The sequence below is a fragment of the Rhododendron vialii genome, chromosome 5a (assembly GCF_030253575.1).
Source record: "Rhododendron vialii isolate Sample 1 chromosome 5a, ASM3025357v1".
NCBI lineage: Eukaryota > Viridiplantae > Streptophyta > Magnoliopsida > Ericales > Ericaceae > Rhododendron > Rhododendron vialii.
In genome coordinates, this window is record NC_080561.1 from 30,338,051 (window position 1) to 30,353,359 (window position 15,309).

Here is a 15,309-nt window from a genome sequence, read left to right on the forward strand (position 1 = left end):
TTTCGGCCCAATTCTGAAATTCCTGAGACAAATCTTAAAAGGAAAAAAAGAAAACAAAAAAACACAATAGAACCACCCAACGTCGTCTTTCTCTGCCTCTGGTCTCATAGTAAGAATTGAAATTTGAAAACCCCAAGTTACCCAACCCAACGTCAGCGGCTCAGCTTCTCCTCTCACCTTCTCTATTCTCGCTTTGTCTCTCAGTCTCACCCACAAATTTCATCTCCTACATTCCTACTTGTAACCCTAACCCAACAAAGCCCCAAAATACTTTTAGCTCCTACCCTTGATTCTTGAAGAGGTAAAAACGTGAATACAAGAATCAGTTTTCGCGGCAACTCGGCAAGAAATCAATCGACCAGACTACCAGGTATGGGCTTTAGGCATTTGTTTATGCTTTTGTCTTTTGCAAGTATTATTTATTTATGGATTTGGGAAATTGAGAACTATTTGTTTAATTGCTGGAAAATAGGGTTAAGGGCCTTAAGGCCATCTGATTCAGCCGTGTGATTTGCTTTGAAATAGGGTTGTGCTCTTGTTTTTTATTCCTTTAGAATAAAGCCATCAGCCGATTTAGCCATCAGCCTATTAGAAAATAGGGTTGTGCTCTTGTTTCTTATTCCTTTAGAATAAAATATGTTGGAATGTGGTGGTGCATATAGAATAAAATAGGCATATAGGAGAGTTCATTGATAACCTAACATTGTATATATCTTAGTCTAATAAAATTTGCTTTAATCAGTAGAACAAGAGAAAGTGTGTTACATGATTAATACCCTTCTCATTTTTTCCTTTTACCCCAGCTTATCATGAAGCTTAAAAGATGTTACCCGTCTGGATATGAAAAGAGAAAAAAGAAGCAAAGAGTCGAAAGTTTACTCAAATCTCAAACAGGGGCTATTGATAAATTCGTTACGGCCGGTAAACCGATAGAACATTCGGCTGAAGACTTGGAAAATAAAGAAGATGAAGGTTTGGAGAATAATGAAAATTTGGTGAATGAAGAAGTTGAAAGTTTGGTGAATAACGAAAACGAAAACTTGGTGAATGAAGAAGGAAATGGGAGTTTAGGGAGTGGAGAAGCCAATCAAGATGAGGAGATGAATGTTGAATGTGAACCTTTGAATATTGATGATCCGAATAATTGGAAAAATATTGATCATAATTTACGAGATTTATTAGTAGAGAGAGGTCCTGTGAGAAGAGATTGCGACGTAAACTTCTCTAAGGACGCTAATGCTAGGCATTTCTCCTCCATTTATTATATTCGGCATTTAGCAAATGGAGAAAAACTTGATAGGAAATGGCTAATATACTCGGAGGTTTTGGATAGAGGCTTTTGCTTTTGTTGTAAGTTGTTTAAGCAAGAAGGAAATAAGACTCAATTGGCTACTGAAGGATTTAAAGATTGGAAAAATATTGGTGAGAGACTTAAAGGCCATGAAGTAGTAACGATCACATTACTTGCATGAGCAAATGGATTGAGCTAGAGAAAAGATTGTGGAAGAATCAAACAATAGATAAGAGTGCACAAGACCAAGTTAGCAAAGAAAGAGAACATTGGAGACGGGTATTATTGATGATAATTGCTGTTGTGAAATTCCTTGCGAAGAATAATTTGCCTTTTCATGGAAGCCATGAGAAGATTTATGAAGAGAGCAATGGGGTTTTTTTAAGCACAGTTGAAATGATTGCCGAGTTTGAACCAACAATGCAAGAGCACTTGCGACGGATAGAAAAGGGTGAGATTCATTACCATTATTTGAGTCACAAAATTCAAAATGAATGGATACAATTGTTGGCCGGGGAAGTCAAAACTGCAATTGTGTCAAAAATCAAACAAGCGAAATATTTTTCAGTCAAACTTGATTGTTCTTCGGATATAAGCCATCAAGAACAAATGTCTCTTGTTTTGCGATGTGTGGATGTTTCAACAAGTCCAATTATGGTGAAAGAGTTTTTTTTGGAATTTTTGAAGGTGGATGATACAACAGGAATGGGACTTTTTGGTGAACTTCAAGAAGCGTTAGTTAGCCTTGAACTTGATATTGGTGATTTAAGAGGACAAGGATACGACAATGGTTCTAACATGAAAGGAAAAAACAAAGGCGTTCAAACAAGAGTACTTGAGCTTAATCCTAGAGCATTCTATACGCCATGTGGTTGTCATAATCTCAACCTTGTGCTTTGTGATATGGCCAACTCTTCCTCTAAAGCAAAAACTTTCTTTGGTGTGGTACAACGGATATATGTTTTGTTTGCATCTTCCGTTCAACGATGGGCTATTTTGAAAGATAATGTGGAAGGTTTCACGGTTAAGCAATTGTCACAAACGCGTTGGGAAAGTCGCATTGAAAGTGTCAAACCACTAAGGTACCATGCTCCACAAATAAGAGATGCTTTAGTTATCTTGGCAAATACTACCACAGAGGCGTTGGCAAAGAGTGAAGCTAAATCCCTAGTTACTCATGAACTTGAGAATTTTGAGTTCTTGTTTTGCATTGCTATTTGGTACAATTTGTTGTTTGCTGTTAACTTTGTTAGCAAGCTCCTTCAAAGTGAAGATATGGATATAGATGTTGCTGTAAAGCAATTGAAAGGACTTATTACCTATTTTGAAAGGTATAGAGAAAATGGTTTCGTGGAGGCAATGGTTGAAGCTAAAGAAATGGCAAGTGAAATGAAAATTGAACCTTCATTTGTTGAAAAACGCATTATTTGCAGAAAGAAACAATTTGACGAGGATATTGGTGAAGAAGTGACCCAATTGTTTGAAGAATCCTTCAGAGTTAATTACTTCTTGTATATTGTTGACAAAGGTCTTTCGTCACTCAAGAATAGGTTTGAGCAATTCAAAGTATATGAGGCAAACTTTGTTTTTTGTTTAACTTGAAAAAGACCAGCGATGAATCTTTGAAGACTTGCTGTGAGAACCTTGAAAGATTTTTAAAACATGGTGGGGTTTCAGATATTGATAGAAGAGAGTTATCTTTGGAGCTGAAAGTCTTGAAAGATGGATTGCCAAAGGAAGTCAACAAACCATTGAAGTGCTCAATCATTTGAAGACTATGGACAATTGTTTTCCGAATTCATGGATTGCTTATAGAATACTTTTGACTATTCCGGTTACAGTTGCATCGGGGGAAAGAAGCTTTTCAAAGTTGAAACTAATCAAGAATTATCTTCGATCAACCATGTCACAAGAAAGGTTGAATGGGTTAGCCATTCTATCCATTGAAAATGATTTCGCAGCAAAACTAGACTATGGAAGCTTAATTGATTTATTTGCCTCTAAAAATGCAAGAAGAGCAATGTTCAAGTGATAGTTATTAGTTATTGTACTGTAATTTTTGTGACCTGGACATATAAGTATTTGCAAGTCTTAGATTTGGGATAATTTGTATTTTTTGAAAATATTTCATTTGTAGATGTGAAGGGTCCCAAATTGATTGATCGCCTAGGGCCCCGGAAAACTCAGGGCCGGGCCTGCATATACTATGCCTAAAATAGCCTTTATTGGCGGGTTTTTTTTTACCTGCAATGCCAATTTTCTTCTTTGGTATGGAATCAGATTTTGGGGAAGTGTGGAAGGTTCAGTCCTCTTCAGAGGTTTGGGGATGAAATTCTTAGGTGCTTGGCTTTCGGTGCTCAAAAGATCCATCACTAGTACTGTGTTGAAGTTGGGGCTAGCAGCTACTACATACCACTTATGGAGAGAAAGGAACTCTAGGATCTTTTCGAACCTGGGATCCAATTCAGATGCTGTTATCCAAAGAATTTCAGAAGATATTAATTAGGGCTTGCTTGAGTGCTTGGAAGGCTGTTAAGGCTTGACCAGAGTCTCTTAGAGTCAAGGATGCTTGGTGTCTGCCCTCAAGCTTTATTCTGGATATGCCCTCTTAACGACCCCTGTGCGAATATCAGGTTTATAGAATGGCCAAAAAAGGAAAAAACAAGAATACCCCCAGGCCACAATGCTGTTAGCCGGGTGGAATTGGCAAGGTAGAGACTGGAGACCTAATATTTAAACCATGGCTTCACTTTCATGGAGTTGCTACCCTCAGAAAATGCACGTGTACCTCTAAAAAAACAGGACGTAAAATGCCAGCAAATGATTAGGTTAGGTGTGCTGGAAGTTGGCCGGCCAATTGGCTAAATGGGGAAAGAGATTTTAGTGTTTCCAAAACAATGAAAAAGGTAATAAATTAAATTAAAGAATGGTTTGTGATTTTTGAAATTGGAAAGTGTAAGTAACATACACACATAGGGGTTGCCCCACTAATTCGGGCGCGGGTGTCCAGGTTTTGATAGTACTTCTCAAGGTCTGTGATTTGATTCTTCACCGAGTGAGTATCCTGAAGTACGTAAGTGGAGGGCCGTGACCGGTGTGGCTAAGCTAGCTGCCCTAGAAGTTTGGGTTGCACAATGGGGTCTATTTAAAAAAAAGAGAGGTTAAAATGAGAAGGGAAAAAAGCTCCTTGCACTTCATGGAAAGAAGTCTACTTTTGTTTATACCGCCAAAACACAATCATTTAAGAACGAGTGATTCCCTTATGATATTTCCTGCGAGTTTATATAAAATTAATTAAAAAGTGCAAAAATAGGATGTTTGAACATGTAGAATCTTACTTGTTTCCTTAACAAATCATTCCTTAGAAAAATATTTTTCCTTCTTGTTTTGGTATGCACGTTGGCAAGCATATAGTAGTCTTCCATTTCCTTCTCTCTGTATATCGTGTTGGTATAGAAGGAAAATTGAAAAAATATAGATTCTATTTTTATGCGATATTATAATTGGGAGAGAAGAGGAAATGATTATTAATTAAAGAGTATGTAGTAGATAATTCCTATCAAAATCATTTTTTTTTATGATCTTATTACGTGTTATTGACATTATATAGTTGGGTAAAAGTAGAATTTTTTTACTTTTTTTATTCTTTTTGTCAAGACGGATCAATAATTTACAAAAGTTTGAATAAGGACAAAAACGAAAAAAGTCCTAAAAGTGCTGAGTGGAACGAGGATGAAAACAAACTCAAACGCGTAAAACTTGATTAAATCATACAATAAATTTTTCAATCATACGGAGTATTTAATATACAAACGTAATAAGTATAAATTTCGTGCACGGGCATAAATTTCATATTAATTTCAATCACGTTTTGAACATATTGAGCAGCTTGGATCATCGCAAATTGGTAGGGAAAGAGACGTCCTTAGCTTAATACGGTAAAGGCGCTCTTACTTTTTAATTTTATATATATATATATATATATATATAATTAAAAAGTAAAGAAATCTAGGGTTTAATAACTATGATTCATGGATGCTAACATAAATTAAGAAGTTGGAGTAGCATGCATGAATGATAGTTATTAAACCCTAGATTTCTTTACTTTTTTTTTTACTCTTTCCAAAAAAGATACCGCAATTGTTAGCTAAATTCCTTATTAACTACCGTATTTGCCACTTTTGAAGCTATATATAGCTCACGCTTCAAACATCAAAACCACTTCTTTTCTACTAGTTTCTGTAATAATATATACCAACTCGGGAGAGAATTAAAGCAAACACCATGGATATATATGTGACCCCTGAAGGCAATTGCTATGCCCATTGCGCCTACTGCAACAATCGTATTGAGGTACAGATTTATACTTTTGTGCATACATAGAGATTAGTATACATAGAAAGAGACAGAGAGATTAGTATATATATTTATACTCTTGTGCATTACATATATAATGTGAGTCTCGAAAAATTCATGTTTTTTTTTAATTTTTTATCTGCAGTATGCATGAAATTTGTTCCCCTAAAGAAGAATATCTAGTCAGACATAATTGAATTATGTTATCACTATGGTATCCTCAGATTTTATATCGCATCACTCACTTCGATACACCCTTTCATTGATTGTGTCGTTCCTTTAGAGTGGTAAGTCTAAGGTTCGACTTTTACGGACGGAGGTTAACTCTCGTAGTAATTTTACATAACATAATTGAAGGGCAAGCCAAAAAAAGGTCAATGTCTTGTGACGTTTAAAGAAAAAAACTCATCCCACTGATATTTTTTTTCCCTAGCTTGTTGGTATCAATTCGAGTCATTATTGCAACCTACCCTTAAAAAAACCCAATCGATTCTTTCAAAAACCTTTACAGCCCCTTTGGCTGCCCAGTTGAGAAAGGAAAAGAAAGGGGAGCGATCTTCCTTATTAGTGAGAGAAGAAAAGAAAGGAGTGTGGTTTCTCACCAACCCATCCAAATACACATGAGAAATCAAACTCTCACTCCCATCTCTGGCGACTGGTCTCTTCTCCGGTGACCTGAAACTCTATCTCTCTTCTCCGGCGACCTGGAACTCTCGTCTCTCTTCTCCGACGACCGCACAGCCACTGGTCCGACGATGAAAAAACGCCATCGTAACCCGCACGTGTTGCCAGAAGTTGAGCGAGTGAGATCTATACTCTCACCCACGCGCCTCTCTCTTCTCCTTTCTCACGGAATTGCGCCAAAAGTGGCTAGAAACAAAAACGCGCTTTGAGGGGGCTCTCGTCTCCCGCCCCTTCTCACCCTTTCTCGCCTTATGGATCATCCAAACGGAGGAGAGATTGAGTTCTCCCTCCTTCCCCTTTCTTTTCTCCCGAAATCGCTCAATCCAAACAAGCTATTAATAAAACCTATAAACTAACTATAAATCAATTGTGGATAAAAAAAACTTATAAATCAATTTATTTTTCCTCTCTCATTCATATTTTTTAGTGAATAACGTATGTGCATATGTATAACATGACTCTCTCTCTCTCTCTCTCTCTCTCTCTCTCTCTCTCTCTCTCTCTCTCTCTCTCTCTCTCTCTCTCTCTCTCTCTCTCTCTCTCTAGGTTGGATCATTGGACATAGGGACAGTGCAATGCAAGCTTTGCCCGAAACCCACGTTTGTAAACAACACTGTTCTCCAGGTTTCACTCTCAACAATATTGGCAGTCTAATATTTTTTTAAAATTTTTATTCATAATAAGTAGTTTCGTATTTTTTTTATGCATAAGCCTTCTACAAATTATTTCATGAAAGCTAGATCATGAATCTCTTGATGCAAACACGGCATACTTGTTTAGGAGGGGAGTTTAATTTTCAACATGAATTCTAGATTACCTTTTACAATTTACAAATTGAAATGAGATTATGAAAATCAATCATAATTCAAAATTAGTTTTATTTTAGCTTATCGATGGGAAAAGAGAGAAATCAATTTCAAACACAACACTCAAACCTCACTCACAAAATTAAAAATTCTTTACTGCTCTGTGTCTGTTTGGTCGAAAGACGTGTTTGGGTGTTGACCACTTGACCCCACTTGCTAACAGTTGTGGTTAATGGTTGTTTGAGCTTCATTAATTTTTGTTGGGATTCAATTTGTTTTGGGTATTCAAGTTTCTCAATAAACTTTTTGCCTGTAAAAAAAAAAAATTAAAAACCCTTTTTGGCTCATAAGCAAAGTCTATGACAACTACTATATGATACCAAACCACACATGATTTTTGTATAGAACTTCATATGGAATGACGTGGTTATTTGCCAAGACACTCACTTTAATCATAATTCCAAAACTTTGATCAAATTATTCTGGAAAAAAAATATTTCTAAAACTATACTTGTAAATAAATTTCTCAATTTTTCATATAATATGTGTGTGTAGGTATATACTACACAACCTACTATTTATGTTTTTTGACCTTCGGATTTCCCTTTTAATTCACTTTTTATGCTTAGGAAGATTAAAGAAAATTAAAAACCTAATTCCAGTTTCCTCTTTTTTAATCTCCTTGGAAAATTCAATATTTTCACATCTCAAGGAAAATAAGAAAAAAATTCTTGTGTATAATTCCAGATGGGGCAGCCTTCTTCATCAATCAAGCCACCGTCTCCAGAAGCACCCGTTGTTGCAAAACGTATGTATATATCGATATTTCTTTCCGATACTTTTCGGGTATTTCTTTCCGATTCTTTTCGGGTATTACTCCATTTGATAAGTATTGGAATAAAGAATCGATACACGGAGCGAATGAAAACATGAACTGAAAAAGAAAAATATCTTTCCCGTAATTTCCAATGATTTTCCTTTTGCCGGTAGAAAAAAAAAAAGCATTTTTCCTTTCCCTGTTGGATTGCTCTCTATAAGACTATGGTCCAAATACACAAAGCCTTGTAATACTTGTAGAGTTATTTTTTGAAGTGAAAAAAAATGTAAGCGACGAATTTAGTATATTTTCCTATGTAATACACCAATATCTCTTACATTTTTTATTTTATTTTATGTATAAATCGAAGATTCAAAAAAAAAACATAAAAATTGCTTCTTTTGTTTGCGAGATTGATGTTCAATTAATTGGTTGGTGTTTCAGGAAAGCAGTGACATGAGTCTTAGTGTTGGACAACTAATGCAGGGCGAATTCCGAGAAAGTCGTATTTTGTTTTAATTAATTGGTTTAATTAGTATATTTCATTTAATATGTTTGTTCTATTCAGAATATTGCAGAAGTATTTAGTTTCCTATTTTCAAGGTTAGGTCAATAAAATTACGGTTGATTTTATTTCCTTATATCTTATTTTCCTTTTTGGTACTTTGGGCATGCTGGCTAATGATAGAGTTGATAGAGTATCTCTTGATTTCCTATATTTCTGGTAATAATTAGAGGTGGCAATCATAATTCGTATTTTTTTAATCCCTTCAATCCGTCCATTTATAACTCAACTCAATTCGTCCATTTATAATTCAACCCAATCCGTCCATATTACATAATGGGTTGATATGGGTTGAACCCATATAAACTCATATTTACATCGGTTTAGACGGATTTTTTTTTTTGCTCGGCATCGGTTTAGATGGATTGAAAATGGGTTCAATGTGGATTGGAATTAAAAGACCCAACTGCCAATAATCACTCCTGAGGGCTGGACTGTCTCAACGAACCCGTAAACTCCAACGTCCTTTTCCGTCGCTGGCAAATTATCACCTACAGCCCAAAAACTCTTCCATCCCTCTTCATCTGATCAAAGTAACCAATCAATGGCCCAAAACCCATCCAACCCCATTCGGTCCCACACAGCTCCCATCTTCCACCACTATCCACAAGCCACGTGTAACAAACAAATGGATATACCAAGGTCGTGATTCCAATTAAAGGGTCATGATATGAGCTGACAAGGGCAATTCAGTGGAGTATAAAAAATTACGAAAGCATGGAGCCTACTTTTTCGTTTTCCAAGTCCCGTTCCACTAAACCTTCTTAAAAAATTAGTATTTTTTCTAAAATTTTCAATCGTAAAAATAATGAGTTTACGAAACTAAAAAAAATTAATTTTTTTGCATCGTTTAAAAGATCTCGATGAGATCTTTCAAAAAAATTAGTATTTTTTCTAAAATTTTCAACCTTAAAAATAATGAGTTTACGAAAATAAAAAATTAATTTTTTTGCATCGTTTAAAAGATCTCGATGAGATCTTTCAAAAAAGATCAATTTTTTTTTGCCGATAAAAAAAAAAACTTTTTTTTTATGGATCACCAAGAGCAATTTGAGTCTAGGCAGGCGTGACCCTCTCCACCTTACTGTCATCGCAATCGTCGTCGCCAAGGACTGAAGGTTGGATCTCGACCATCAAGCTCCATAAGTTACCAATTTTCACTCGTGGAACTGTTTGATGAAAGGCTTAGAAATTGGTTCTCAGCGAATCCAGAGCCAAATTTATTCAAAAACACAAATATAGAGACAAAATTATCAAGAGAAGGAAAAAAAAAAAAAAATATATATATATATATATATATATATATATATAGAGAGAGAGAGAGAGAGAGAGAGAGAGAGAGAGAGGGAACCAATTTCAGCTAAGGAAAAAATTAATAACTAAATATTCAGGAAAGAAAGACAGAAGTTCCAATCATGGAAACCTCGTGGTGACGCTTAATCTACGAGGAAGAGGGCGAGCAATCGAAAGAGAGGGAAGCTGTGGAAAAAAAAAAAAGGGGGGGGAAACGGGTCGGGTCAAGCGGGTTTGGGTTTGACCCGACCTATATTTGACCTGTGATCTGTTTCAACCCGCCCATTTGCCACCTTTTTAGGATTCAACAGATTTGTAGAAGAGTTATCTTTGTACGTGAGTGACGGTAGATCCGCGTCTTGTTTTCATTTCTACGTATGTTGCATCAATAAACTCCAAAACCATTCATTAAAGACAACTAATGATTTTCATGTAGTGCTTTCCTTTATATCCCTTCTGAAGCAACACTCACTCTGGAGTCGAAATTATGTAACAATATGATTCTACTAAGACAGTCCAATGTTTGTCAAACTTGGTGCTATTGTCCAAATTTGGCAACAATTATTTCAATCCATGAGGCTCCAATGGGGTGCCAAACTTGGTTCAAAAATGGCATATCTTTGTTTCCAAATATATTGAACCACAAATGGCTATAGCCATCCATGCCATATCACCAAAATTCAACTATTTTCCATCAATCAACCACCGAAATTTGGTCGAAAGATTTGCAAACCTCGCTAGAATGGGAATCCCTAGAAATTATAGGAGATTAAGTTGCAAGGATCATCTTTTAAGGAAAAGTTTGTTTTCCAATGATGTCTTGTGCAATTGTGTGACGCAACGACGGGACTCCATCACATTCCACGAGAGCCCTTTTACGGTTTACTCGGGCAAGCAATACTACGAATACAAATTATGATACCGTACAAGCAGATTGGACAACTTTAGACACATCTATACATATATCTAATAATTTATTTTCAAGCATTTTATTGCAATCGTGTTTCAACTTCCCTAAAAGCACCACGTGCTATTTTAATTTTAAAAGCATGAATGCTTGAATTTTTGAAGCCTTACACTTCACAGTTTGCACGTGAAATGCTTTGGACTTCGGAATTCTAGTTTTTAAATAGCAAAGATGAGTTGGTCTTCTTTTTTTTTTTGCCAATTTTATAATACAAAACAGAAAGGTGTAGGATCCCTAAAAGATAAATTATTACAATGGTTAGGATTGAATTAATCCAATGGCTGATGTGTGTTCTCTTACTCTTAAGAATGTACCGTAACAAATTCGCATGCACCTCAGATATACCAAAAAAATGGCGAATTGGAACCTCCAAGCCAGGACCACACCTTATATACTATATAGGGTACGCACGGTGACAACCAATAAGCCACAAGTATCAGGTAAGTCAAAAGTAGAAGATCTTCGAGCATCTTAATCTTCATCCCCAGCCCTTAGAGCTCCTTCCGATTGTGAGAAAAGGGAAGAAGAAAATAAAGGAGTAAGCTTTCTCACCAAATCTCACCACTTTTGGTGAGAATTGGTGAGAAACAAAATGAGCCAATAAAAACTCATCATTCCTCCTCCTTAACATTTCTCACATGTTTATCCATTCTGGCCCTCTCTAAAAAGAGAGCCTTCTTTTTTCTTTTCTCGCCGTTTCTCTCTATCCAAAGGGACTGTGTTACTTTTTTATTTTTCTTCAGAACCAAAACCTGAGCTAAAAACCTCCTAACACGCACGTGGATCAGTCTGTGACTCAAACTCATGATATTAGATTAATATAATTTTTACACAAATCAAGGGAGACTCAAATTTACTCAGATTTTCCAACCACATTACTCAAATTTGAACAGTGGCTGGAGATGCTCTAATATGATTGGTCCAAATGGACGATTGGCTACCCTAGTGGGTTGAAAGATACATATTCCACGGAAATAACCAATGATCGATGCAACATCATCACTCCCAAGAATGCAATGAATTCTACCCAAGCCTAAGTCACGTAATTCATGTGCATAAGCGGAGCTCGAGCGTGAAAGTATCTTCGAAACACATCCAAACTACTAAAATTCGTCAGAGCGAGGATTGAGAGTGCAAGGTCCGAAGATTGAGGGCGGGATCCAACCCTGGCCATTTTGAAAGATTATGTGACTTTGACTCTACTAATACCACTAAAATTAAGCATTTTTCACGTCAGAAATTAAATAAAAACGGAGAGAGAGAGAGAGTCACTCTGGCATGGGTGGTATCGATGCCAGAAGAATCGAGGGCGAAATCGAATCCATTGGCTGGTGGTCTGAGCAGTGACGATCGGCAAATCAAACTGCGACAATAATAATGCGGAGGCGTTGAAGATTGCGATGCAGAATTAAGGAGGACACGCGTAATTGGTGGTGTTTATTAGAGAACTACCAAGGATCGAAGGTTCCACAAATCCAGGGAGAAGCTACGGTGGCAAACTCGCTCATCCTGTCCAAAGGTAAAATGTTACGTACTACTTCGAGTGTGTGTCGTTTTGTATTGAAAGCCTGAAATGAAGAAATTGAGATTGAGCGCGGTTCAAGAGAACCAACAACGGCTGGCCTCCCCTTAATTCCTGTTTCTAGTGTCAATAGAATTGGATAAAAATCCATAAGTTGACATGTTTGTTTCACGCCTTAGGGGTGTAAAAGAGCCGAGCCGAACTTCATAGTGCTCGAGTTCGGCTAAACGAACTTAAAATTTAAGCTCAAGCTCAGCTCGTTTGTAAACAAGCTTAGCCCTAAACGAGCCGAGCCAGACTAATTAATTTACTTAAAGAGACTCTTTAAACGAGCCGAACTTATATAAATGAGCTGATCAAACTTTTGAGTGTCAAGCTCCGCTCATATAATGAAAAAGCTCAAATCTCGAAATCGAGCTCAACTCAATTACTAAATGAGCCGAGCCGAGCCGATCCTCTAGTTTTTGCAGTTGTTAGTGTTACAGCAGTTGGGAGGGTTTTCTGCAGTTTGGTTATATGTTGCCGATAATCTGAGCCTAAATTTTGTTGCAAGTGACTGAGTTGTGCAACTGCTTGCAGGTCAGGTGTGTGCAAGTGTAGGCTAGAGCCGGCTTATGGCCAAGGCAGGAGAAGCCTGCGCTTCCAGTCCTCCGAAAAAACTCAAAAACGAGGGCCCTCAAAATTTTAGAATCCCTATGTGTGTGTGTGTGGGGCCCAAAAAAAATTGCACTAGCATCATTCACACAAAATAGGTCCAATTGAAATTTAGAAGCCACAAAATAGCCTCAAATGGTGGAATTACTCATTAGAAACACTAGGCGTTAAAATAAAATAAAATAAGGAACAGTAAGAAGATATATTGCGCGGCCGATCAAAAAAAGAAGAAGAAAGAAACGCAACAAGCTGCAAACGCTTCATGCTTCACGCTTGAGGAGTCGAAGGGAAGACAACGACTGACGACCATGGACGGCAAATACTTACATACGGAATTTCTTAAGGCCTCATTCAAAAGGTTCGCTTCCGGCCTCTAAAACTTATGAGCCGGCCTTGGGTATAGCAGGTATGCGTAACTAGTACACGACCAGTTTAGTATGTGCAAGTACCCCCTAAGCCGGATAGGAGTTGACAGGATTGATAAAATTAATCAATTTCGATCCGCGTAGAAACAGAAAGTGAAGTTGGTAGTTGGTTCGTTGCAAATTGCTCTTCAAGTGGGTAAATTGCTGCATCTTCCTGGATTAAGTCAGGCGGCGGAAGTCGTTAATTACCAATATTAGACTGGTAAAATGTGCATTTGCCTATAAACAAAAGTTGAAATCATACTAACCATATTCACGTACATTTTGGCCACGGTTTTAAAAACATGAGTTGGTGCAGATTGCTCTTTGAGAGGGTGGATGGTCACACCTTCCCCACATTTGTTTGTCGACATATGTGTTTTTAGGAATTTTCTCTCAAATTCCGGGACGATTAAGTCAGTTGGAAGTTGTTGATTACTTGATATTTAGACCGGTAAAATTGGTCGTTGCATATGCATAGAAACACAAAATGAAGTCATACATATACACTGTACACCTTTTTATATTTTAGCCATGATAAAAAAAGAAGAGTTGGTGTAGATTGCCCTTTGGGAGGAGAAAGTTTTCGGTGCCGGGTGGATATATTCCACGTGGTACCCGCTCGGCACATCTTCCCAAAATTGTTCCAATGGCTTATACTAATCCATTTGTTATTCCATTTCAAATCCCATGTTGTGGGTTTTGCAACTTTGATGTAGAACACGTGGAAGCCCAATTTCATGATCAATTGGATGTCGAAGCCTCGGAAGCCCAAACATTGTTTAATTGCAAATTACCCGATTTGGCAACTTTCGGACAAGTTCGGATCGGACCCAAACTTGGTGGTCTAACTTATATTTGCGTTGTGGTTAAAACCCATCAACCCTAGGTTGATGATCAATGGTGTTTTCCGGCCTAATTCCTTCGTTTAGGCTTCCAATTGGACGTTTTTTCTTTCCTTTTTCCAATTTTATTATTTTCCCCAAATTTTAGGAATTTTCGTTTTTGAGTTAGAGTTTTGCTAGGGTTATACATTTTTCCGATAAAATGGGTTGTAATCTAATATTTATGCAACTTTTCATCAATAATATTCAGAGTTTCTCTCTACTTTTCCTTGTGCACAAGGTTTGCTTGTGGATTCTAGTTCTATCTCGTTTGAATTAGTACGCAACTAATCTCTTCGTAAGTTCCATTGCGTCAAGCTTTCTGTTGGCTCACTCTTGTTAACCTTTTCTCTTGGTTTTTGCGGCTTCACGACTTGGTTTTTGAGAGGATAGAGTTATTGGCTTATAGCTTGTTGAAATGCACGAATAAGTGTCTGGAGGTGTATGCATATAGATTCATACACATATTTGGATTTGCTTATAACTATGTAGTTAGATGCTCATAGCGAAGGTTGTAGCACGAATTGGTACTAGGAGAGGACAAAAGGAGGTTTAACGATGTACGTTAAATTTTCTATTTTGGATTTGCAGGAGATTATGCATTCTGAAAGGTATCTCTCCCAGAGAACCAAAGAAGAAGGTGAAGGGAAATCACCACACTTGCTATCATACCAAAGATATTTTGTTCCTTAAGCGCAAGCCACTTTTGGAGAAGTTTAGAGACATACAAGCATACGACAACACCACCTCAACCTATTGAAGTTTCCCAATCCCTTCCATCGGGATCCGGGAGTGCTGTAGTGCACCTCTGTGTAGTGCGCACAAAGGCGGCTTACAACCGTCTTCCATCGATGGTTTGAAATTGAAGAAGGAACATCAAGTGATAAAAAAGGAGTGTTGAAAGTGATTGAATTTTGGCCATAAATATGTGAATTCTTCTTCTACTGGTGGTACGTGTGGTTCTTGAATTTATACTAGTGTGTTGATTCCTTGTACCCTAATGGTTTAAAATGGTTGTCGATTCATTTCTTGTTCCATGATTTTTTTCCCCCATGCAACATGATTC

The 15,309-nt window shown here is 37.1% G+C and overlaps 1 protein-coding gene across 1 annotated transcript; it reads left to right on the top strand.

The window, feature by feature from the left end:
* The first annotated feature begins 1,468 nt into the window (after positions 1-1,468).
* Positions 1,469-15,003, top strand: LOC131327799 (uncharacterized). Its single transcript, XM_058360930.1, has 2 exons — positions 1,469-2,841; positions 14,835-15,003. The coding sequence occupies exons 1-2, from the start codon at positions 1,469-1,471 to the stop codon at positions 15,001-15,003; spliced, it is 1,542 nt and encodes a 513-aa protein (XP_058216913.1).
* Positions 15,004-15,309: the final 306 nt, after the last annotated feature.